Source organism: Agelaius tricolor, unplaced genomic scaffold, assembly GCF_023055355.1.
Source record: "Agelaius tricolor isolate 1412-34295 unplaced genomic scaffold, bAgeTri1.0.p SCAF_3, whole genome shotgun sequence".
Taxonomy (NCBI): domain Eukaryota; kingdom Metazoa; phylum Chordata; class Aves; order Passeriformes; family Icteridae; genus Agelaius; species Agelaius tricolor.
This window is the reverse complement of record NW_027269263.1, coordinates 24,206,755-24,232,574: the sequence shown is the minus strand read 5'-3', so window position 1 is coordinate 24,232,574 and position 25,820 is coordinate 24,206,755. Positions and strand designations below refer to the sequence as shown.

At 35.5% G+C, this 25,820-nt stretch overlaps 1 protein-coding gene across 5 annotated transcripts in view; it reads left to right on the top strand.

The window, feature by feature from the left end:
* The window catches only part of APAF1 (apoptotic peptidase activating factor 1), a 31,511-nt gene extending 13,836 nt beyond the window's left edge, over window positions 1–17,675 (top strand). For 3 of the 5 annotated variants that reach the window (XM_071423223.1, XM_071423221.1, XM_071423222.1), the window contains 15 exons: window positions 1,184–1,310; window positions 3,241–3,366; window positions 3,952–4,083; window positions 4,756–4,881; window positions 5,937–6,098; window positions 6,367–6,495; window positions 7,265–7,390; window positions 8,287–8,406; window positions 9,044–9,169; window positions 9,523–9,648; window positions 11,005–11,124; window positions 11,454–11,579; window positions 12,342–12,467; window positions 12,905–13,051; window positions 16,033–17,675. In XM_071423223.1, the coding sequence (XP_071279324.1) occupies window positions 1,184–1,310; window positions 3,241–3,366; window positions 3,952–4,083; window positions 4,756–4,881; window positions 5,937–6,098; window positions 6,367–6,495; window positions 7,265–7,390; window positions 8,287–8,406; window positions 9,044–9,169; window positions 9,523–9,648; window positions 11,005–11,124; window positions 11,454–11,579; window positions 12,342–12,467; window positions 12,905–13,051; window positions 16,033–16,176 (1,963 nt within the window). In that variant the 3' untranslated portion in view covers window positions 16,177–17,675. Of the gene's footprint in view, window positions 1–1,183; window positions 1,311–1,890; window positions 1,985–3,240; window positions 3,369–3,951; window positions 4,084–4,755; window positions 4,882–5,936; window positions 6,099–6,366; window positions 6,496–7,264; window positions 7,391–8,286; window positions 8,407–9,043; window positions 9,170–9,522; window positions 9,649–11,004; window positions 11,125–11,453; window positions 11,580–12,341; window positions 12,468–12,904; window positions 13,052–16,032 lie in introns of those variants that run through there. The other 2 variants (XM_071423225.1, XM_071423224.1) reach the window with 2 other exon arrangements.
* Window positions 17,676–25,820: the final 8,145 nt, after the last annotated feature.

The following is a 25,820-nucleotide window of genomic DNA, read 5'->3' as shown; positions in this document are numbered from 1 at the left end:
TAAATTGAGTAAAATATTTACTTCTGTATTCAATTATTGTTCATTTTTAATAACAATGCAAAGATCACAATATGATACTTTGAATCTTCTTTAAATAGTTTTATTTTAAAGTTAGAATTGTAGTGCCAGTATTTGGTATGTTAGTGTATGTTTTTAGGTTTTAAAGTACACTGTGACTTTAAGAAGGAGAGCATTTGTGCCAACTTGCAAAGTTTTATAAAGTAGCGAGATGTGAAATAGTAATCTCTACACAATCTTGAAACTTCTCCAATTTAAGCAATTCTTTACTGTTACTGTATTTTTGGAAGTTGTTTAAGGAAAAGATATACAGATCTACACATTTTCACAGCCTTGTCCAATAGTTAGTTGACCACGTAACTCTCTTTGATTCTGTTTGATATTTCTCTTCTGACATTTGTAGTACTTGGTGCTTATAAAACAGAGTGACTCTGTGTCAAGCAACTATAGTACAAGCCAGGCAGATTAGTCCCCTGTTTGAATATTTGGTGATTTTATTTAGCAAAACTGCTTGGAAATTGCACAGGTCAGGAGACAATATCTAGTTAGTTCAGGACAGAGATGGTTTGGTTATTATCACCAAGTCATCTCATTACAGTGCCAGCTTTCTGTGTTAAGATCTGGCTAAACAGGATGATTGTGATTGCTACTAACTCTTAAGTTTTTGTTGAAGTGAGGCAAGAGTCATCTAAGGTGAGTTATATCCTGTCCCTAATCTGTGATTGAAAAGTGGTGATAGTCACAGATCTTATTTAACTATCTAGTGATAAGAATTGACCCATTGTCATGGAAATTAAGGAAATTTGTGCAGATCTAAGCAAATATACTAGTGTTTTTTAATATGCTTGAAAAGGAGGAGTTCTGCAGGAGAACAAGAATTCTCAGGAAAAAGTCTATATTTGGAAATGGCATATTTCAGATCATAAAACTGTTATCTTTCTTGGTCTCTAAGCTGGAACTGTTGGAGCACAATATAAACCTTTGAGTGAATGTTGGAATATGTGCTTCCTTTATTAGTTCAGCATGAAGGCTGGGTGTAGTGGGTTGGTTGTTTTGTTTGTTTATAAAGCTTGCTGCTCAAGATGTGTGAAAAAGTGTTAATCTTCTTAGAGATGATTTTGAATAATACAAAGGCACTCATCTAAATAATTGTCTTCCCCTGCAGAAATAAAAAATCCTTGAAAAATCTCTACCGTATGGTTGTTCGCCCGCACAGAGATGCAGTTTACCATGCCTGCTTTTCTAAGGACAGACAAAGAATAGCATCATGTGGAGCTGATAAAACTCTTCAGGTAAGACACCTGTGAATGAGTCAAAAGAGATGCTGTTTACCATTTCAAAAACATTTTAAACAGTCCTATCACTTTTCTTCTGTTGCTATGTGGAAATATTTGGATCTAGGTTGTAATTGGAGACAAATGATTGAAAAGGATGTATTATTGCAAAAATGCCAAGTTGCATGTTCAGAATAAGTAAGCATTATCTTCAAGAGCTGAATGGTGGGATTTTAGGGTTTATCTCCTCACTGCCCTAATGTGTGAACAGAAGATGATATGGAAAAGGTCACAGCCCAGCAATGCACCCCAGCTTATTTAATATTTGCTTGCATAAAATGTTATTTCCAGTCACAGTAGACCTTCTAAGTACTGAGCAGTAAGATGTTTTAGGTACAGCTTTACTATTTATATGAGATTGTAGTGGATGTTATGCCACTTTAGTGTTTAATTAGTTAAATACCTTAACACATAAGAAATACATCTGTGGAGAAAATGCCTGAAGCAGGGGACAGTATTAAATTGGATACAGGCCCAAAGTGCTTAGAAAGCAGATTAGAAGAGACAGAGAGGAACGTGACTAATATAAATTTGCCAGCAGTCTGCCTGGAGGGGAGTCAGCCAGCTCTCAAGAAAACTAGCAATCAGCCAGCCAGTAACCTGGTAAAGTATCCATATTCAGACAGCCAAAGGTAAGGGAAAAGAACAGCTTTGCTGCAAACCTGTAGTATTGTTTTGGATGCTTGAGAAGTTGAGTACTAAGTTGCTGCTCATTTGGCTACTTACTGTGTTGTTACTGGGTTTTTTATTTGCTTATTTTATTTGCTGGCCTGGACAGAATTATGATCGTGGCATCCACATAGGAGATGCTGGTGGATGTACTCATGCTGTGCTGTAGTTGCTGTGCTGGGCTTCTGTACTTAATGGCCTCATTATTGACACTGCAGATTGCTTATCTTTTTTCTTCATTTTACATCCATAAAAAATAATAATCTGTGGATTGCAATTGCATTTAAACTAAACTTTCATTGAAGAAACAATAGGAAAATTAGCCATAATCCTTTTTTTTGTTTTTAAACTTTGAGCTTATTAATGTTTTTTTCTAATTATGGCTTAAGCTTTTCAGTTTTCAAGGCTACTTAAAAAAATGATTGCTGGATTAAGAACAGATACTCTGCAGAACTTACTGTGAAGGTAGATTTCCTGTTACTTCAGTACTTAAGTTCTTATTTGAACAAATACCAACCATTTAATTGTCATTGGTATTTCTGTTCAATAAAAAAATCTGAAAAGTGCTGTAAAGAACACCTTGTGGTCTGTTTTAATAATTAAGAATATGTAACCTAAGATGGAAAGGGACGCCTGATTTCCACCCCCTGCCCAACCCACACTGTAAAGTTAAATCCCAGAATTTAAGGAAATGGATTAATATGTTGCACTTTTCCCCAACTGTCCTTTCATTGCCTATGTCTAACTTGAGACTGAAATGTGTGACAATTTTCCCGTCATTTTTCCCCTATTTATTTTTGGTTTTTTGTTCTTCCAATCATCAATTCTGTTGAAATTCTTACTTTAGATGTATGGGTGTCCCATACATATAAAACTGGAATTTGTAGTTCTATGAATATCTTAGATGTTGTTAATAGGTTGTGTTTTCCAGTTACTGTTAAAATAGGATGTGAAAGGTCATGGCTCTTAGGTTAGAGTGGGGGTAGAACAAAAATATTTTGAAAAATCAATTTTCACTAATTCTCTCTCTTACAATTTCTATCACCCTTGCAGGACTTTACAATTATGTTATTGTCCCTGAAATTATGAATGCTTTCAAAAATCAACCCATTTTTTTAAGAGCTTGCATAAAGAGAACTGTTTGAGCTGATAAAAGAAACTTGTATACGTGTTTTCAAACTGTCTGCAAGTTATAAGGTTTTACTCTTCCTTGGTTTAGGTGTTTAAAGCAGAAAGTGGAGAGAGACTCCTGGAGATAAATGCCCACGATGATGAAATACTCTGTTGCGCTTTTTCTGCAGATGGTGAATTTGTAGCAACTTGTTCAAGTGATAAAAAAGTCAAGGTAAGGGAATGAAGGAAAGATGATTCTTTTTTTCAAACTCATAATTTGAATTTCTGTTTAACCAACTCAGCACAGATTCTTAAAACTAAAGGTGTTTTAAACTGTTTTAAATATTATGTGGATAATTTAATACTTGACAAACTGAAAAGCCCCACTTGTTACATAAAAGAAAAGATACTTAATGTTAACATCATATATGCAGAATTAACCACTTATTTTATTTGTATCATCTGATGTTTCTTTTTAACTAGAACATATGTGAGTCCAGTCCTACTCATAACATGAGATGAATCTATTAATAACTTTTTTTAATGCTTCTTTTCTGTTATCTGTGAAATAGTTGGGATTTTTAATTCCTCATTATACTAGCAAAATCCTGTTGGAATTTCAGAATTTATCAGATTCTAATCTGAATTATGACCTTTCTTTTCATAATGTCTTGCTTCTTTATTTAAATATATAATCTTCCCTCTTCAAAATATATTTGAGGTATTATTAGAAATATTTTAGGCAAAACTTCCAGATTTTAAAAACAATTACTTTAAATGTATTTAAAAGTCTGTTTCATCTTTTGATTCTGCCTAGGTCTGGAATTCAAGAACAGGCCAGTGTAGGTGTGTGTATGAAGAGCACTCCGAGCAGGTCAATTGCTGCCAGTTCAATAACAAAAGTGGTCAGTACCTTCTGGCCACCTGCTCAAATGACACTTTCATCAAAGTAAGTGGAAAAGGGTGAGATTATTCTCATGCTGTTTGTCATAACAAGGTAGTTGTTGATGTAGAAATTTATCTAAACATGGCAAAGTAATGGTTTTTTTAAATGAGCCTGGTAGAAGAGACATGGCAACAGATCAAGAGTATTGGCTACAGCTCTGTTATCAGATTTCAGCAAGGCAGAATAGGAGTGTTTATACTCAGAAAAGGAGAATGGGCAAGTCCTCTGTTGGTAGGGCATGAAGGTGAGGACTTTGTCTGATGATATTCAGTTTGTTCAAGACTAACTTAAGAGATTTCGTTTTTGTTGAAGTGCGTAAACTACGTAACTCTAATTTAGAAAGCTGAAAAGGAATGAGGCAAGACACAGCTTTTTTTCTCAGTCTGAGGAAACTTTCAGTAATTTTGTGCTGGTCAGGGGCCTTGTCTGCACTGTACAGAAATTTTAAACTAGATTTATGTAATTCTGATGTTAATAGTTTTCATGCATCTTAGCAGATAGAGGTAAATTGTAGGGTAGGCCAGGGTGTAGCATCCAGTCCATGAGCATGTAAAACTAAGAAAAAATAATAGTGGTGTTTTGGTTGCCAGTGTATGATTTTGAGAAGAGCATAAATGATCTGTCTTTAAATAATTCATTATTATGATGATATTTATATGTTTATTTCTCTTACAGATTTGGGATTTGAATGGAAAATACTGTAGAAATACGATGATAGGTCATGAAAATTCTGTCAATCACTGCAGATTTTCACCAAATGATGAGTATGTTGCTAGCTGCTCGACAGATGGAACAGTAAAGGTATACAGTATATTTTTAAATCAGCCCTTTGTTTTGATGATGAATGGGCAGGTTTTGCATCAAATGCAAAATATGTGTAAGAAAATTTTGTGTCTGCAAAATCAGCTTTAATGCATTCAATCCTGAAACAGTTGATTGTTGGTCCCATTTGTAATGCAGGATTTTGAATTGGCTTGTCCAGTACTAGGAAAAAAGTCAACTGCTTGTAGTTGCAAGTAAATTCTAACTAGCCTCATTTTGAATGTTTTTGCCCCCTAATGCACTTTGTTAAGAAAACTTGAGTGGGGAGTAAAAATTCTTTACCCAGAAACAGTAGTATGTTTTTAGGTTAATTGAAAGTTTTGTTGTTTCTGAAAATGAATCATTAGGAGACATAAAAATTAAGAGCAATTTCATCTGCTGTTTTCTTGTATGCACTAGAAATACAAGAAGGGAGGTTTGTGTTTTTCTGAGAGTGTAAGTATTTTTATTGCCTTTAGTTGCAACAGAATTATGCTATTTCAGAATTGCAATTCTTAAAACACTCTTATGTTTCTATGTAGTTGCTAAATCAGGAAGGAAGGATTGCTGTAGCTATTTTTCATAAGGAAAAATGTAGTGAAGGGGACAGAAGTGTTCCCTAGATTTTTGACAGGTCCCTCAATGAAATTAAGGTGCAAATCTAGATGTGTACCAGATTTCTCATGGTGAGTAGATTGTTTACAGAGTTGCAGGGCAGGTGTTATTTTTGGTTTTATCCTTTTTTTAAGGAGAAGTTCAGGCAGCATTGTAGCTGGAATGATAGGAGGGAAAAACCCAAAGAGAAAGTTCTGCTACAGCATAATCCTCTTTGTGGTTTGTTTTTATTTCTTAATTTGTTTTTCTCCTTTTTTTAATATATAAATAATTTGGACTTGTGAATATTCTAGTGCTATTTGTTGACTAGGGAAAGTAACAAGGGGCTTTCATAGTTTATTCTCTGCCCTTTTTTATTAAGAAGTAGTTGGGAGCTCTCTCCTGTTGTATTCTGTACCTACATCAGCCAATAGATTGTGTCTATTTTCTGTTTATTCCAGCTTTGGGAAGCACGCTCAGGAAATGAACTGAAAAGCCTTGAGATAAAAGATTACTTTAAAAATGCAGATGAACAACCAGATGATGTAGAGGTTTTAGTAAAATGTTGCTCTTGGTCCAGAAATGGTAACATGATTTTGGTGGTAGCCAAAAATAAGCTTTTGGTAAGTACCTCACTTCAGTAATCTTTTGGGGGCAGTGTATTACAATATAGGTAGAAATTATGATTACAGATGAAAATCCAGGCCATTAAGTTCTTTCAGATAGAAGTGTCTGATTTCAAGTGTGAATAAACAAAAATATGTGGTCAACAAACCTGTGACTAAGAGGAATACCTTTTGAATTCAAGAATGTAGAGTGTTGAGCGTATAAAATATTTGTCAGTAGTGGAGTCATTCAAACAGGGTTTCTATTGTAATTATGTGTTCACAGCTTTTTGACATCCACACCTGTGGTTTGTTAACTCAAGTCATTGTCAGCCATCACAGCACAATCCAATACTGTGACTTCTGTCCTGGGGATGAGTTGGTAGCAGTTGCTTTGTCTCACTGCTCTGTTGAGGTAAGTGTCTGCAATATACCATGGAAGGCTGCTTGCAATTTAAAATGTTACATTTGTCCTCATAGTTTCTTGTATGCAGAGATAAAACACATGCTGTTTTTAGCAGGCTTTTGGTGTGCTCCATTCTTTTTAATTATCATTTGCTTTTTAGACTTAAAATACCAGCTGGGAAATAATGTTTTAAAGTTATATGTTCATTTTGGACAATGGAACCCACATTTATCTAAAACTAGACTAGTCCACTAAGTGTATCTAAAGCTACTCTTGTACTCTCAGGGGTATTGCTAAACTCAAACCAAACCCTCTCTTCTTCTGTGTGCTGGTAGGTAAGAAGGAAGGAAACATCTAGAATGACTTTGAGGCTAGCATGGCTAGAGTAGGTCTATACAAATAACAAGTTTGGGGTTGTGGTTAGTTTGGGGTTGTTTTGTTGTTTTTGTCTTGGGATCTTTTGGTTCTTCAGTCTGTACAGTCAAGTAGAACTTGTATTTTCTTTATAATGTGTTTTTTTTCTCTGTATCTCTTAAAATCATGGCAGTCAAAGAGGCTGCTGATTCCATTTCCCTGACAATTGAAATCTGGTAAGCAGGCCCAGTTCTTGTTACATTTGATTTCAGAATAAGAACTAAGAAAATACTAGGAGACATAGTAATTAAGTGTCTTAGTAGTAATTAGTAAGCAATTAGTAAGTAATTAGTGTACTTGCACTATTTGCACTGTAAATGCATTTTAAATACTTTTGAGTTTTTGTTTCATATTTTTATTGTAGTTATGGAATATTAAGTCTTTATCAAAAGTGGCATATTGCAGAGGACACATGAGCTGGGTTCACTGTGTGACATTTTCACCAGATGGATCTTTATTTCTGACTTCATCTGATGACCAGACAATACGTGTAAGAAACTTTTCTTTTTTGAAATATCTGAATTTAGATAGGTATTAAGTCACCCATTTAAGGAATTTTTTATTGTAAAATCATATATAAAATACATAAAAATATACTTGTGTATTTTTTGTGTAAGGTTATAGTTAGTATAAATTCAAATATTTGTTATAAAGTAATTTACATATACTGTAAAATGTACTGGCTTTTTTTATTTATTTACTGTTTATCTAAATTTCCTCTTTATATGATTTTTTAAAGTTTGGTTGCACTTCGAGAGTAATTATAAGCTTCTATTTTGTTTTGCACTTTATCTGAATTGGGAACTTTGAAGGTTTTTCAGGATTCTAGCAGACTTGATATGTTTCATTGTTAGGTATATTTGCCTGTTAGTATTTAGGATAAATTACTGTAATTGTAATGTCTCATTAAAACCTGTGAAAATATAACTATATCTTACCAAGGTAACCTTTCCCTTTCTCCCAAATTAGCACATACATTCTTTCAATTTTGAAAGCAATTGAAATATAGAAATCAGTATTTTTATATTTCATATTTATATTGCATTTTTATATTTAAATATGTATTTTATATTTTTATTTCATTTTTTTTGTAATTGGATTTTAATGCTGCTCTTAGAAAATTTTGGATATTACAGCTATGACTCTAAACACAGGGAAGTCTTGTAGTCAGCCTGGAAAAAAAAAGTTCTATTTCATCTGTTGGAATCACTGTAGTAACTGCACAACTTTCCCCAGTATCAAGAACAGCAGAAGCATAATTTTTATTGTTTTAAAAAGTCAGTGTTGCTTAAACTTTATAAGCCTTCTGTTTACAGGTGCTGTTACTCAGCAAGTTTTATGTCTTGTTCTTTAATAAAGCTAATGAAACACTGTGTTCTTCCACAGATCTGGGAAACAAAGAAGGTGTGCAAGTCTTCTGATGCTGTGCTGAAGAGTGAACTAGATGTTGTGTTTCACGATGGTGAAGTGATGATTTTAGCCATCTACAACCAGAAGAATTTACAAGTAAGGTGTATTTACCAATATTTTAGTACGTTTGACTGCTACCAGCAAATCTCAGTAGAAAACTGAGGAAGCACTGAAAGAACCTCTTGTTCTTGGCTTTCAAGAGTTCAATCTGTAGCAGATGACTCAGTGTGTGATAACATTTTTTTATCTAGAAACTGTGCCTAGTTTAGTAAGTGGAAAAATGGGGTTTAAGGGGAAATTTCTATGCTAAACTGAGTCTGGATGCAGAGGACCAGAACTCTTATCCCTTCATGGTAGGGGACTGTGGGCTCTCCAGGTGGCTCAGATGTGCACAGCAATGTGTAATGTGTACAGCACCTATAGAGCAGGTGTTACACAGCAAATGATGTGATGCTCCAAAGCTCTGTGTAACAGCTGAAGGAATCATCTCAGCCTGGGCCAGTGAGAGGTGTGAGCCCGGATTTGCACTAAAGGAAATAGTGGCTACACTCTCACTACTGTGGGCCTGCCACACCAAGTGCTAAGTGCACCAACATCCAAAGTGGTTTATGAAAGTAACTCGTAATTTAAAGTCCATAACTGTTCCCTTTGGCATTGTCAGCTCTGTGTTGTAATTCATTTAAGTTTAAATTTTAAAATATTCTAATACCTTAATTGCCTTCCTATTTTACAGCTTATCAATGGAAATACAGACAAAGTTATTATGCAGACAGCAGCTCAAGAATCCCCCATTTCCTGCTGTTGCTTAAGTGAAGATCTTAAATTTGCAGCTTTTGGGCAGGAGAGTGGAACAATAAAGGTATTAAATTCTAAATCTGGTTTGAAAAACAGTAGGAAAACACTCCTCTTTATGCTTTTTCTTTTAAAATAAATGTTATTTGGATGATGTTATACAATAATATTATTCAGTATAGTAATTCAATTTACATTTGTGAATTATGTCTAAATTAAAATATCTTAAAGGTAATGCTAATAATCTAGCTCTGAATTTCATTTTACCCAGACTACACTAATAAGAATTTTTGGTTGTTCCAATCCAGTGACTTAAAATCATGTATTTGCAATTTCATGTAATTTAAGAAAACAAGAACATGCAAATTCTTTCCTCAAGTGTGTCAAATAAATGCAATTATTGTGTTTTTCACTGTAAAGGTACTACAGTTGTCAGATGGGAAGATTCTGAAGTCCTGGGAGGCCTACAGGACATCTGTGCAGCACTGTCAGTTTACACCCGACTGTCAGACTCTCATCTCAAGTGCTCATGATCCAGTTATACAGGTTTGGGCAACATTTAAAAAGATAATGCTGTAACTTACTTAAAATAAAGGGATTTATACTACAGATAATGTAAACTCAGTATATGACTACTGTATTCTGCATTGCTCCATCCAGGGGCAAGGGACTGTAGAAAGTGTAGCTTTTATTTATGCCTTATGTGATAATGAATATTACAGATTTTCTGTTTTTACTGCTGTGGATGCTAGAAAGACTTTGAGAAGAGTAAAGAAACACTAGCTGTCAAACAAGGTGTCTCAGCAGTTCTGAAATGAGGGTTTGGGATGCTGTAGGTCTGTCAGTGTTGCTTCCACTGTCTTGGGGAATGATGTAAAAAGTCTCTGAGCAGGCTGGTGTGCCCACCCTGTCCAGTGCAGAAAACCAGCTAGAAATAGAGTGGCTGCACTAATGTGGGCTCGAATTAGGAACCTCTGCCTCTCAGCAAGGTGGGTTTGCTCCAGGGATGCGTTCTGGTGTGTCTGTGTTAGCATTATCCACCTAGGGCTGCAGGTCTGCAGTAAAGATCAGTGTCTCACTTGGAGCTTGCTGAGCCCTGGTTTGTCCTGCAGAGCGCTTCAGAGTGCTGGCAGGATCCCTAGTTTAAACAAAACCTCCAAAGCACTCCTGGATGCTGATCCTCAGCCTGGGATCCTTCTCCTGGTTGTGCTGTGGGAAGTGTTCCTGCTGGCCCTCAGCTCCCTCTGGTGGGCTGAACCGCCAGGACTGTCTCTGCACACACAGCTTTCTGTTCACCCTGCTGCAGGAAACCTGCTCCTTTGAAAACTATGAAATCAGTGCTGTTTAAAAGAAATTGATGCTTAATTGCTTCTGTAGAAAAAATTTCACGTAAATCATTTTGCAGTGAATAGTTGAATTGAAAATAGAAGTGTCATTTTGTTATAAAAGGCAAAGCAAAATGGCAGTTTATTAAAAATGCCTTTTAAAATATAAAAGAAATCTAATTTAAGTCAGCAAAACATGAGGTCTGCCAGGTGAAATAAGTCTATATGTTTGATGATCAAAAGTTTAAAACCCCAAACTACTGAGGTGCCTGAAAATTATTGGTTTGCTGCTTTTTTTTTTAATTACCAGTGAATTTTAAGTATCAAATTCACTTTGCAAATAAGATTATATGTGTATTATAAGGAACTCTCATATGTTGACCATTAAATGCTATGGCACCCTCAATCTTCAGCATCTCCATTATGGATCACTTCAATATCTAACATTTTAATTAATCACCACCACCATCATATGAACTTGTTATTAGTCCTGTTACTTAAAAAGAAAAAGTTAGTTCATGCTTCTTATGTTGCTGTTTCACTTTTTAAAAAGAATGTATTTGATTTTTATGATTAGGTATGGAATTGGCAATTGAGTGAATGTGTGTTTCTAAGAGGGCACAAGGAAGCAATCAAGGATTTTAGACTTCTGGAAAATTCAAAAATTCTCTCTTGGTCATTCGATGGAACTGTTAAGGTGAGTAACAGGCTGTGAACTGAAGAAGTCACATCAAACACATTTGACTCTCTCTTGTAACATTTGGTATTTCCTACATTTTGTGTGGGCACACATTTTACAAATAAATTATAAAGTGTAAGCTGACTTCTAAGACAAAATTGTGGTTTTTCTATTTTCAGTAAGATCTGCACTGTTGTATTATAACTATACTAGTGAGTATAACAAAATATTGGCCACATTAGAACTATCTAGTTGAGTTTTATGCTTTATATATTTTTGTATAAGATGTGGTTTTACCTTATTACTGTGTTAAAAAAGTAACCTTTTTTTTTCTGTATGTGTGATAGGTTTGGAATATCACTACTGGAAACCCAGAAAAAGATTTTGCTTGTCATGGAGGCGCTGTTCTTTCCTGTGCTGTTTCACCTGATGGTAGTAAATTTTCATCTACTTCTGCTGACAAAACTGCAAAGGTTGGTTACCTTCTGTATAGAGATAAACATGGTGCCTTATTTGTCCTGAAATGTAGTCTGTATTTTTAATTTTGAGGTAACTAGTGATTATTCAAGTTATCCTGTTGTATTTCTGGTTTTAAATTTCCTCTATCCGTCAACATGTTACTAAAGCTGTTGCAGTCATTTGCAATTGATCTTGGCTATAACTTAAGCCTAGTGGCTTCTGTACAAATAAAATGTGTGTTTAATGCACAGCTTTGTGCAGAACACTTTGTTTATTTCTCTGTATCGATTTGTTGATAGCCTGAACTTCTTAATTTGTAATTTAAGAAAAATTTCTGAAACTTCCAGTGAAGTTTCGGTTCATAGGTTCAGAAGGCAGGTGCACAAAGTAGTGAGCTGGGGCTGCCCCATTATGTTCCTAAAACATTCCATTAGGTTTCAAAAATATAATTTTCAAGTGATTGATTAATCCTATTTCTGTGAACAGCTTTAAACTTCCTTGTAAATATATAGGTTTCATTAAAAGGTACATTCCAAGGAAAGATACATATAGTCAGTTCAGTAATTCCTAGCAAATTCTTGTGTGATTCTGGTAATAAAAAAGAAAACCAGACTCTACAGTTTAATGCATTTACACCTAAAATCCACCTAAATCCACCTAAAAATATGCATATGTATAAAACATCTTATGTACAGTTTAATGCTAATGCCTTTTAGAAGGAAATCATAACTGGTTTTGAACTTGTCTTTCACTCCTCTGTAATGTTTTCCATTTAGATATGGAGCTTTGAAAGTTCATCTGTTCTTCATGAACTGAAGGACCACGAAGCCTGTGTGCGGTGCTGCACTTTCTCTCCTAATAACAAACTGCTGGCCACTGGAGATGACAAAGGAGAAATAAGGGTACTGCTCTAATCTTGATGTTACTTTATAATTCCATTGATTGTCAGTTCACAGACAGAAGAGTTCTTATGGCTTTTGTTCTGCAGGTCTGATTCCATAGCTTTGTGGTGAAAATAGCAAAGTTGGCCACATGAGGCAGTAGTTTGTAACCATATTGTTAGATTTATGTCCCATGAATGCTAAGAAACTGATTCGCAGGATTTAATAATTCTACTGTGAATTACATGTGTGATTAAATCCTCTATATAAGATACAGTTCTAAAACAGGATTTTTAAAAGATTATTTTGTCACTTCATGTAGAATATATATTTGCAAGGTGGTTGGTTGTTTTTTTTTTTTCCCCTCTAATACAGAAAATGGATTTCAGGTTTCCTTATTTGAGGCATTTCTTTCCCTGTTAAGTTTCCTTCTTTAAATACTCTTTCCTCTTTTTCAGATTTGGGATGTTTTAACAGGTGCATTACTTCATTTCTGCTCCCCAGTTACTGTAGATGAAGGAGAGCCAACACATGGGGGTTGGGTAACAGACCTCTCCTTTTCTCCTGACAGTAAAATGCTTGTGTCATCTGGAGGCTATCTTAAGGTAAGCCTTGAAATAAAACAATACCCTGTCATACCTTACTAAATGGCAGTACTCTGACAATTAAGACTAATTCAATAAACAGACCTGAAACATTTTAGTTAACACAAAGCTGCTTCATTTTTGTGATGGTCTAGCACTTTTCACTTTTTCTTATATCTGCAAGTCCCCTGAAAAAGTCTTCTAAGAATTCAGGTTTGTTTCAAAGTCTCTACATTCAATTTAACTTCATATTTTCATTTGCAATGTACTTCCTAAACACCTTTAAAGATTCCAAACATTTTTGTATGCCTTAATATCCACTCACTTTTGACAGCAATTATGTTCTCTATGATTAACAGAAAAATACTCTATATCAGGCTTCTTTTTTTTTTTTGATATACTGAGGTTTAAATTTTCTCATAAGTAGAAATCCAGAGGAAATTACAGGCAATGATTTCTGCCTTGAAAGACATTTTATAAGTAATATTTGGAGGAAATCAGTGTTTTCATCACTCTTTCATTGGTTCATGCATCTACTGGGCATATGGTTTTTTGGGAAGGGGAAAAGGTAGCCTTTTTTCAGTCTGTGAATGGTTCTTTGTAATTCTAAGTTTCTCATGAGGTTTTGTGTTGGTTTTTTCCCCTTGTGATAGCCAACACCTGTTATTAGAAAGGTGTTATCTGTGTGTGTGTGTGTGTGTGAAATGACAGGTGGCAAAGTTCTAACCTTGGAGGGATGGAATTTTAGCTGATTGTTGGTCAGTCTCTTGGTGTTAGATATGCTATCAGACTAATTCTTTGGAGTCAGTAACCATGTAACAAAGAGTTGAAATTTCTAAGTTAGTTTTGATAGCACCTTCTGATGTTCATTTTATATTAAAGAATAAGACATACTTTCTGTTTCTAGCTTCCTCCTCATTTTATCTTGTGGTTGCACAGTATGGTGTTGTAATGCTTCTTGGAGTGTAGAATGATTTAGAATGTTAGGGTCTTCTGGAATTCTTCTAGTCCAGCCCCTTGCTAGAAGTGTTTGCAGAGTTAGGTAAAATTATTTAGGGCCTTGCCCTGTAAAATATTGTCCCCAGTCCAACAGGGTTGCCTCTGGGCCCTGTAAAAGAGGGTTATCTTTAACCTGATCTCTGTTATCTCTAACCCTTTTATTAGCTGAAGACATCATTAGCCTCCTAAACAAATGTAGTGCTCTGTCGTCCATGGCATCTGTTCTAGGTGTCCAGCCACCTCAAATCACTATGTGCTGGTCTTGCTCCAGTGTGTCAGTGTCTTTCTTGTACTTGGGCAGGGCCCCACACACAGTGACTGAACTAACAGCCCACCCAATTTGTTACCTACCCTGTATTCCACTCAGCCAGTCCTTATCCCTCCAGTTTGGCTGCAGGGATGCTATGGCAGACCATGCTGTTGGCATGGCTGAAGTCAAGGGTGCTCACATCCTCTGCTCTTGCCATGTTCTTTGGAGAGACACCATTTTTGTCAGCACAAGTCAATTGGGTGCTTCAGCATGATTTACTTGTGGTGTATCTCTGCTAGTTGTTCAAGATCACATCCTTGCTTTTCATGGGACTTGAAATGACTTCCAGGAAACTTGTTCCATAATAATCCTGGACTTTGTAGTGAAGATTACTGACCTGTAGTTCCCAGTACCTTCTTTGCTCCTTGTGAAAGTGGGTATGGCATTTGTCTTTTTCCAGTTGTGGGACCATGTTCAATCACAATGCCTTCTGAAAGTATTGTATTTCTGCTTCTACAGATAGATGTGTATGATGTGCCTGAAAACACACAAACACAGAGCCATTTTGTAGAGAGACACTAGTCAGGGAATGTCCAGAACATTTCAGGAGTCTGCACCCCTAAAGCTGGACTGAGTTGGACTCTAGAGTTACATGATCAACACCTTTGAATGAATGAGTCATCTTAGTCACAGATGAGGTGTATCCACCTGGATACTATTGAACTTGCTGTGTGAGTGGTACCCACTGCCACAGCACCTGCTCATTTATTCAGACCAAAGGTTCAAAAGCTCATTAAGATCCATTTTTGGTTTGGTTAATTTTTTTTTTCTTTTTTTGAGGGGGTCTCCATCAAATAACAGACACTTTAGGAACAGTGGATTTAATCAGAGCATTGTAGCTGTGTAGTGGCAAATCTGTATTATGCACATAACTATAATGTTACATATTTCATGAGATGAGTAAGCTCAAAAGTAGTAATACCATCTGCTTTTCAATGTGATCAAAGCTGAAGGTAATCTGTTGTGATATTTTGCTGCTGCACTCAAATGCTGCCTGAATAGAAGGTAGAGTTCTTACTGGCACAATGGAATAACTGCTTTGTGCTGGATTGTGTTAGGTCCAGTTTTGCATTGGTCTACAGTTTCTCTGAGAAATGGGAAATTTCAGACTATGGTAAACTGATGGTTGCAGGTTTTTTGGTTTCTTTGTTTTTAGTGCTAACTGTGTATTCTAAAAATATTTATTGTAATCTCACTGAAAAAGAAGTCAGTCCTACTAGAAAAACTGCAAATTATTTCAAACATGTACATGATCAACCCTCTTGTGTGTCTAGCTAAGTTTTTAATTCAGCTATACTTTAAGTTATGTGGTAACATGTTTTATGTATTCATTTGGTTACATGAAAATACATAATTTTTAAAAGTTTGGACTTATTGCAGTTTATGTCTATTGATTGCATTTTGTGATGGGGTAAGGGGCAGTACCTGAATTTATTTTGTATATTTTCTTGAAATTTAACAGCTTCAGTATTTTTGAAGTTTCTTTTCATCTCAAAGCCTTATATTTAGTGATTAGTCCTAAATTTATTCTACTTAAAGATTGTTTTTAATGTTAACTAATTTGATGGTTTTATTTTTAATTCTACCTTTTTGGTAAAAGCAGTCAACTGGGTTAGCCATGCTAAGCCTGTTAACAGATTCTATTCTGAACTTCTTTCACCTAACTGAAAGTGTGTTTTTATTTTTTTTATAGTGGTGGAATGTAACTACGGGAGAATCTTTACAAACCTTCTACACAAATGGAACAAACCTCAAGTCAATACATGTGTCCCCTAATTTCAAAGTATATGTGACTGTTGATAATCTTGGCATTCTTTATGTACTACAGAGGTTCTGATTAGTGGTCTGAACACTGCAAAGATAACTAATTTTTTAAGCTGGAGAAAAAATTTTGCTTTGCCTGACAGTCATTTAGCTGTGAATTATATTTAATTGTTGTATTCATGTATATTTATGTGCTTTTATGCATGTTTTTTCAAATGAACTTGCATTTAATCTTGTTTTTAATAAGAATTATTATGATCCTTAAATCTTGATTTGCATCTTAAGTATGTTGCTTCCAGTTTTGTAAGGAAATTATATTAAGATCTATTCAAATTAGTTGAAATTAATATTAATAGCACTGAAGAAAGAATAAGTGTATAATACTTTGAAATTATATTTTATGCTAAAGTTGATGGTTAAATGCTCTTCAGCTATGAACACAATTGTGCAAGATGCAAAAAACCCATTTTTTTGGTGCAATGCAAGGATTTTCATTTAGTACAGAATGGGAAGAAGCAGGGGCATTGTTCATTTGCAAAATGGAACCAGCCACGTTGGTGCTTGATGTTCAAACCAAATTGAGATGATGTTCAGTTTACAGCAGCTGTGCCTCCCACTTGCAGTGAGAACCTTCATGCTTCAAACCTGTGGAGATAAAGCCCACTGTAACATGGATGAGCTGTTCCTATTAAAGGGAACATCCTGAGTCTTCTTTTCTCATGGCAAAAGCTGAAATTCAATATTGTAATTGAAGTGGAAGAGATTGTGCCACATTTCCAGTCAAAGGATGAGTACAGCTAACCAGGTAAAATGAGAATGGAAATGGCTTAAAAGTTATGTATTGAAAATTATAAGAAGGTGTGAATTTTAGATTTTTTTTTTCTTTTGGTAATAATACTCAGTTTATACTAAGGAGACACTTTACTGTTGTCAGCTTTGTTTACATGGGATTCTATGCCCAGTTGATCTCTTGCCTGGTAATATGTGATTTTATGTTTTTTTAAATGTTCTTTTGTAATTTTTACAGTCTATTTATAGATTCAATATAAGGTAGAAATATCAGTGTTTTGTACTAATTGTACTTGACAAATGCTTTCTGAATAATTGGGTAGCAATGTTTTATTTGGTACCTAGTAAGCCTTTTTCTATTCAATTGCCTCTCAACTGCTATGAGCAACTGCACAATCATTAATGTGATTTTCATATTTTTGTAGCTGGCAGTAGAACACTGTCTAACAACTTGATTGTAAAAAGTACAGTAGCAAGTATCTCAACTGGTACAGAATAATGAAATTTTTACTTTTAATATTTTTTGTGTGCATTTCATAAAATTTAATAGGCATTCTTAGTATTTCCCCGGTTTTGACAATCACCAGTTTTTCCTCTTTTCCAACTTGAAATTCTACTCTTTCTAAGGTGCTGTTCAATACGGGTCAGTATAATCAAAGTACTGCTGGCAGAAATGTAAAGAGAAGAAATTCAATAGAAAAGAACATGATGTTTTGTATTCCAAGTATGTACAAGTACTTAATAAAGATGATCCAGGCAATATTGGCCAAAGTTGTAAATGAATTTGAATTCCTGAGTCAGTTTTTTCATACCTGGGAGGGAGGGGGATGGCTGCATCTTCTATTGGGTTTTTTTTTTCAGTCTAAACATAATGCTGCTTTACAAACTGCATCAAAAGTGCTTTGAGAGGTGAGCAAGAGTATTAAATATGGATGTAGAAGACAAAGGAAACAGAGGGAAAACAAAGTCTTGGAATATGTCTGCAGAGTTCAGGACAGTATTGCTTCTGGTGTCCAGTTTGTAGAGAGCCCATCAGTAGCCCATGAGTAGCTGAGGATCAAAGGAGCAGGAAGCTTCTCTTAGCCAGTGTCCCTCTATCCCAGAGACTGTGCTCTCCTTACTGCTTAGGACCCTGTCAGGCTGAACTTAGAGACCCAACCAGGGTAAAAGGTACAGGAAAAATATTTCCCATGAGGAACCAGGGCAGAAAGTTCTCTTCTCTGAGAACACTAATGAAATTCTGATGATAAGAAAAAAAACGGATCATCACAGTTTAATGCAGAAAGCAAATGGTGCATGAGCAGACTTCAGAGACAATTGCAATTTTAAAGTGACTAGGAAGCAAATAGGAAAGAAACTTGAAGAAATGTGAGATAAATATGACATTCTTGGATGTTCTGGAAGAATGACAGCACAGAATTGCTTGTTGCTGGAACTGAGGAAGCTGTTCTTCACAGAAGGTGATGTTGGGATGGTTGCATTCACATATGTAGAAGTCTGGAGCTGGCTGTAAGTATTTGAAACTAAGGTGGAAGAGGAATAGTGATGAAAATGTCTGAAGAGCCAATAGATCTGATTTACAGGAAACATATGTAAAAATTCAAGTGAAAAATCATTGAAATAGGAGCCAGGGAAGCAACTATTGTATTTGCAGGGTGCCCTGATGAAGGAAGGAAGGAATGAATCTGATTCCATGTTCTCAGAAGGCTAACTTATTATTTTAAGATACTATATTATATAAAGAATACTATACTAATTAACTAAAGAATACAGAAAGGATACTTACAGAAGGCTAACAAGATAATAATGAAGACTCGTGACTCCTTCCAGAGCCACGACACAGCCTGGCCCCAATTGGCAAGAGTCAATACATACCACAGCAGAAACCAATAAAACAACCACCTGTTGGTAAACAATCTCCAAACACATTCCAAAGGAGCAGAAGACAGGAGAAGCAAATCAGATAATTACTGTTTTCCTTTTTCTCTGAGGCTTCTCAGCTTCCCGGGAAAAAAAGCCTGGGCAAAGGGATTTTTCCAGAAAATGTGAATGCCACAAGCAACTTCTTCAATTTAAAATATTTAAGAAGACGGTTTACTGTAATAAAAAAAAAAAAGTCTTGCTGAATGATCAGATTTGGCTGTTCTTGTCAATGTTACATGTAATGTAAAGGAAACAAAAGAGAATTTGGCTAAAAGCAATTTTTATGTAGATTGAATATTAGTGTTCCCATTATCTTTTTTAATGTCAGATTAAAATGAATCAGTATATGTTCAAATTTAACTAATGAGCATTGCTAATTTTATCTACTTCTATAACTGAAATTATAATATGCTTTTGTGAAAACAATTTGTATACTTCCTATTAACCATGCCTATCAGTTTCTGTAGAAGTTTTGAGTCTCTTCACTTTGTCAATTAAACCTACAGCTCCTTCACATATCACTTTTCTCTCTTTCCTTGGGAATTGTGCCCATGTGTGATACAGCTGCTCTAGAGGATGCTTTTTATTGCCTTAAAGTGTACCATTCCTCCACTACAGTGTTCTTCCCCTCTCTTATTCTTATCTTACACAGTTTGAAATAGAATTGTGCACTGAGAGCCTGAGGTTTTTTCAAATAGATCTCTTGTAGTGCTGGAAGGGGATGGGTAGAACTGGAACTGGTAACCTGTTGCCAGTAGAGGACTATTCCCCACCCCAAAATTATTTTGCCTCCTTTTGAAAATTGTGCAGTTAAACTTCCCATTACAGAATGCCATGCAAATCGCTGCTTTGCAGGGGTTTTTACAACTTTTAAATTCAGTGAAGTCTCTATATGGGGTCCAGTTCCCTGGGTTTTATCTAGCCACAACAGAATCTGTCCAAATCACTGCTCTCCCAAAGTGTTTTGAGTGTTTTGCAGAAGCTGATGCCCTTGCAGGTTTCTGGGGAAAGCCAGGCTGAGAGACTCTGAGTGATTTCCTCTGCCCTCCTGGAACAGGACATCACAGGGAGGCTGCTTGCCCTCATCTTCAAGAAGGTGCTAAATCCAGAATGGCAGCAGAGCACAGAGAATTCAGGTATGGTTTTGCAATTGCAAGTAGAACTCAGCCTCCTTTTGAGCTCTTTGGTTGCCCTTTCTCCTTCATAGCAAGTGCAGGTTCCATGGCAATGCCCAGGAGTGGAAAAATCAGCCTTGGGGCTGTATTTGCCTCTGGTAGGACACTTGAGCTGTCAGGTGTATTTGTCCACCTTGTGCTTTCCTCCTTCTTGTATCTACTATGAAGGCATAAATTTATTTGGGTTCATAGATAGTGATGGTGATGCCCAAGAGCTCTGAGGACTTGGGGCACCTAATTTCTGTCGTGATTCCAAGAAAAGCAGAAGCAAAATGACATTTACTGTTTGGAGGACAGGGAGAGTGCCAGATACTCTGAATACTTCCAGTATGAAGTGTCTTATTTTTCATTTTCTGTGCTCAATTTCACTTTGTTCTTTCAAGCTAGGAATGGGGCACAGCTACTGGCTCTGCCAATGTGCAGTAAGATGTTAAGCTGAGGCTTGTTTGTGGCTGGAACTCTGCAATAGATTGACAGTAAATTGATTGTGTTTTTCAGCCCTTCCAAAGCTTCCGTGGGGTGTGCTGCTATCCATGTCTATGATGGTGTTGATGTGAGCTTTTTTTTTTGGGAGGTGGGGGCCAGTGAGTTTGGAGCAGAGATGCTGGCTTTTCTTGGGTTTTAAGAGGCTGTTCTTCCAGATTAATTCACTAGCCTTCTTCTAGGAGGGTTTTTTTATGAGAAACCTTGCAACCAGATTTAATAGAGGCCTGGGCTGAGACTATTAGGGTACATCCTAAAGGAGTACAAAGGAGTCAGATTTTCAGTCTGCATGTGTCATTGACAGCTTCATCACTTCCTATATCATCTCCTACAGTTGCACTTGAGGGATATACCATAACTGAGTGATAATTGGACTAGAATTATTTAAGTTGCCTCTGTGTGTTTGTTCAGGAGGATGAGAAAGCTAAAGTATCTTGTAAGTGTTTCAATAGGCAGTTTCTCTCTTGGGGCCTGACTGTTTACAGAACAAATTATCTTCCTGAGCTTGTTTCCATTTAACAAACCATATGTTGTACATAGGAGAAGTGCTCTGAGAATGGTTAGATTCATGTCCTTCAGGCTAGAGAGGATTCTCGTTCTGTACTCAAGAGGCATCCTCTGAGTACTACTTTGGATGATGCAATTAGATTCCATGTGTTTATCTGGTATTTTTAATCTCTTACTGTATTAGCTTCCTTCAATTTACTTGTGTCTCTGATTTATTTTTAGCTTTGTTCATGTTTCTCTAATAATGTATTCAAAACTCAGATGAGTTTTGAAAATCATGATGTTTAACTCAAAATGAGGCAAAGACAAATTTACACATTCAAACTCCTCAAAAGTAAATATGATGCTCCTTAGGTAAAGCATGTGTTATTTCTAATGCATAAAGCACATGAAGTATGCTTGATATTTAAAATACCTTTTATTTTACTTTTCTAAAGCTGTAGACTCTTCTAATTCTTCTCTGCAACGGTATAGAAAATATAATTTCCATATCACTTTTCTGTAGTACTTTCTAGCACATGGTAGCAGTGTTTTATTTCTAAAAATCATATTATTCGCCTGCCATATCCTCCAAAGATAGTAATAACTATTCATATTCCTCTTCCTCATTAGTGTCAATATTTGGGTTGATAAGCCTTTGTAGCCTGCTGGTTCAAACTCTTACTTCAGTGCTAAGAAATCTTAGTCTTGAGTTTTCCTGTGCCGGAGTAACAATAAAAACATTTCTTTTTGTGCTTCCCAGTTATAACCACTTAAATTCCTCCTTTAAATTAATATTGTCATCAGTACTGGCTGTTGTTTATGAGCCCCTTGGCAGAAGTAGTGTAGGGGAAAAAAGATTAAAGAAAGCCTGAGAAATATACTTCTGGTTTAATAGCCCTGAAATAATACCTGAGAGGAAAAGCATATTTTTCATTTGAGGCTTGGAAATGCTTAGAGTCTTTTTAGTAGAGAAGAGATGAATGAACAGACTATAAGCACAGGCCAGTGGAAATTTGTCTCTAAATGCAGATCAAACATTTTGATCCAAAGACTCCAGCCTGAAGCCAATAATCATGTCTTGATGGTTGAGCATGCAGCATCTACACAGTAAGGTAAGATACTTAAGGAAGCTGGTAGCTCCTGATTTTTTCAGTGTATTTGCACAATTTCTTAAAAGGTGCTGTGAATTTTATTTAAATTGGTACAGGATAGCAATATAGGTTTATATTTCCAGCTGAGATCTTGGAGAGAATGTGTGGTCTTAACAAAATGTGCCTTAAATTTCAGAATTAGGAAATAGGAAGAGAAACAGTTTCACAGAGTTTGAAAAGAAGAAATGTTGCCCAAATTTTGCCTCTATTTGAGTATATGTTTAACAAGAGCATGAAAAAAGGTCACCTGAATGTGCCTGATTTCTCAAAATATTTAAAAAGATGTTTTAATGTCTTGCAGATGTTGCACTCTCAATTTATCAAACAAAGAGTTATAGTTTTTCTACTTCAAAAATTATAGAGCAGATACTAATTTAAAAAAAATAATTCTACGGTATCAAGGATTCAGCTATTAAGATGTTGTTTTGAGTCAGCAGCTCTTTTTTTATAGTCTGGAGCACTGGGTTTGAGTGAGATCTTACAGGTACACATTCATTCAAAGAAATGGTTCAGGGGCCAAGCTGAACTTGTGGAAGAATTGTTTTTCACTGTGAAATTGTATCAGTGAATACCTGCCTGAGATAGGTACAATTCAACTGAACTTCATGTGACCTGGAATTTTCTTCACAGCGTATCTTGATCATTTCAATTTGGTTAAAAATATATTAAACACAGTAGGTGGCAATAACTGATAAGGCTACCAGTTTGACTGTTTAATCTCCTTTTCCCTGAAATATCTTTGTTGAAAGGGTTAAACTTTTGTTAGCTCTAGAAAAAGAAGTCTATTCCTTGAGCTATGGTCTACTTTTCCTCTTAAGCTTCTCCCAGATGTGAGCTTTTTACACATTGTGGTTTCTCAAACTCCTGTACTACTCCTTACATCTCATTTCTAGTCCTTAATTAATTATGTCAATCTTCCTTCAAATGAGGGGATCCACTGTTCAGGGTTCTAGGGGTTCTAGTACTGGTAGTGTTAGGGGAAGACTTGCTGCAGCAAAGTTGGACTTCACTGTTCTTTTTTTTTTTATCACAAAGTGACTCTGTGGAACGGAACATTTTCTCAGTTTGTTTTCTGGATCTCTCTGGTTTCTTCAGAATGTAATAGCAAAAAAAAGAGTGATCTTTAACAAGCTGTTACATTTATGTGTTATATATCATAAAGCTATTTTTTTGCTAAAATACAAATTTAGGAAATTAAGATCATATTCTCTGAAAATGATGATCTTTTCTATAGTTATTTTTATTTTGCATACAAATTACATCTCCTCCTTTTCAAAAATTAAACCACAGTGCTTCCAGCTCATGCAATTTGTCCATCCATTTTGCTTTACTTATTTTGCTCTTTATTTGGGTTCTATGATGAGTTAGACATTACTTTAGGATTGTTATGTATCTGCCCATGTGTTTGTTTTGTTTCTCATTTGGAAAATGAGAATTTGATCACAGTGAATACTTTGAGCAGTTATCAGCAAATACAAGAGCCTTAACTTTGTAAGAAAGAGTATATCATACTTTAGATATTTCAGCTGGAATTAATACCTATGATAGGAAGCGAGGGGCTTGGAACTTGAGTGTCTTCTGTTTAGAATGTGTTTTTAACTACATTTGAGTTCTACCAAGATGTTTTTTCTATTGAAACTGAGATTTTTTTTTTGTTATATTTCTAAATGGACTGTTCATTGCTGCTGCTTTCCTTGAAGGGAAAAAGAGGAATGTTCATAAACCCAATCAGAATGTCAAAGTGAGAACAGCTGAGTTAGGTATTGTAACCCAAGGACTTGGTCCAAGGGGAGGACTGCAAAAATTCTTCCCCAAAAGAAGTGAAGACTTCAGCAACTACTGTCAGAGATCAGTGGCACAGATAATCCAGCAGCAGTGGCACACTCATGGTGTAGCTGTAGTGGTGGTGTTTCTGTGGTGACTGGCAGAAGCAGCACTTTTTTTAGCAGTGAAGCACTTTTCACTTACCATTTGAAATGCAAGGTTTGCTCTTGCAGATTCCTGGACTTTTCTTTTTCATTCTCCAAGCTGATTTTAGAGGCTGTGTTGAATAGGATGTTCAAATAATTCTGACATTTCCTTAAGGATGTAGTAGAGTTTGAAAACTGGGTACCTTAATCCATCCTTCCTTTTCAGAGTTGTTTTTTTCCCGACAAATTCTTGTTACACTAAACAAATGAAGCCATATAGCAAACATTTCAGTAATCAGGCCAACATGAAGTACTCATAAATTATCACCAAGCAGCTCTAAATCTGTCATAAACTCTTAACTGACTGGCTCACAGAAATGTTTATGTAATTGAGAGGAACTATAGAAAGGAAGTTAAGTCTCCTTTTACAAGTTAAATCAACTACAGCGAGATGAAAAACACCCACACATTTGGCTTTGGATCAGCAGAGATGTTCTTCAAAAGCAAACCTTTATGAAATCTTTATTTTGAAACCAATGTCAATGTGTAAAAAATTATGAGTTTTCCAGGTGTCATTGATTGCACTCTGCTTGAATATTCCTTGTACAACAGGGTATCACCTTGATCAGGGAGTTACAGATTTGGAATCATTCCAGCAAATAAATTTCGACATGGTTGGGAGCACAGATGTAATGTAGGATGTGTAAAAGCTGGAAAACTTTGAAAGGGGGCCAAGAAGTCACAGTTCCACAGATGTGAAAAAAGCCACCACACCACCAAACCCGCTGCATGAGATGTTATCTCACACGACATCCCTTTAAAAAAGGTGTAGAAGCTGCAGTGCAACACAGACAAATATATTAAGAGATGATGTTTATAATATTGTATTGTATATGATTTTACAAGTTTCTTTTAGATCAAAATATGGTGTGATAATAAATCAAAATCCTTCAAGAAACATGAAGTTCATGTATTGATAATGACATGTTAAGAACAAAATAAAAACCATAAGCAAAAAAATCATAAACAAAACAATTAGAAATCTGTCAGTAACATTTGCCAAAACCAGTCTCTCTTTAAAACCAGTTTTAAAGCAAGAAGTGAAATACCAATAAGAAAAGCAAATGAGGGATTAATATTAAACCTATGTAATTAACAAAAAGAAGTTTATTCCATTGATTGCAGTGACACAGTTTTGAAATATGATTCAGTTTGGAAATTATGATTTCAGTTTGGAAATATGGCATTGGAAATTGATAATCTTAACAGAACAGGTAGCAAGGATGCATTTATTCAAACTAAAGAATTTTGAATCACCAGTCCAAATGATTAATAGCCATTTGTCTGCAATAGATAAGATGAAGAGTCCTTTGAATCACACCTGGTAAAATTCATCACACTTAAAAAAAAGTGAAATTCCAAAAGGTTGTGAATTGTTGCAGTTCTGTTGTTTTTAAAGAAGTGATCAAGGCAACTACTAACCTGAAGTCATTCCTGAGGAAAATAGTGGAATGACAGATTTGAGGTTACATGGAAAAATAGAGTCTACTCATAGCAGCATAGGATTTTTCTAGGCATTACTGACTGCTGTGGTTTTTTGAGAGACTGGTTTTGGCAAATGTTACTGACAGATTTCTAATTGTTTTGCTTATGAATTTTTTTGCTTATGGTTTTTATTTTGTTCTTATCATGTCATTATCAATACATGAACTTTGGATTTCTTGAAGGATTTTGATTTATTATCACACCATATTTTGATCTAAAACAAACTTGTAAAATCATATACAACAAAGTAAT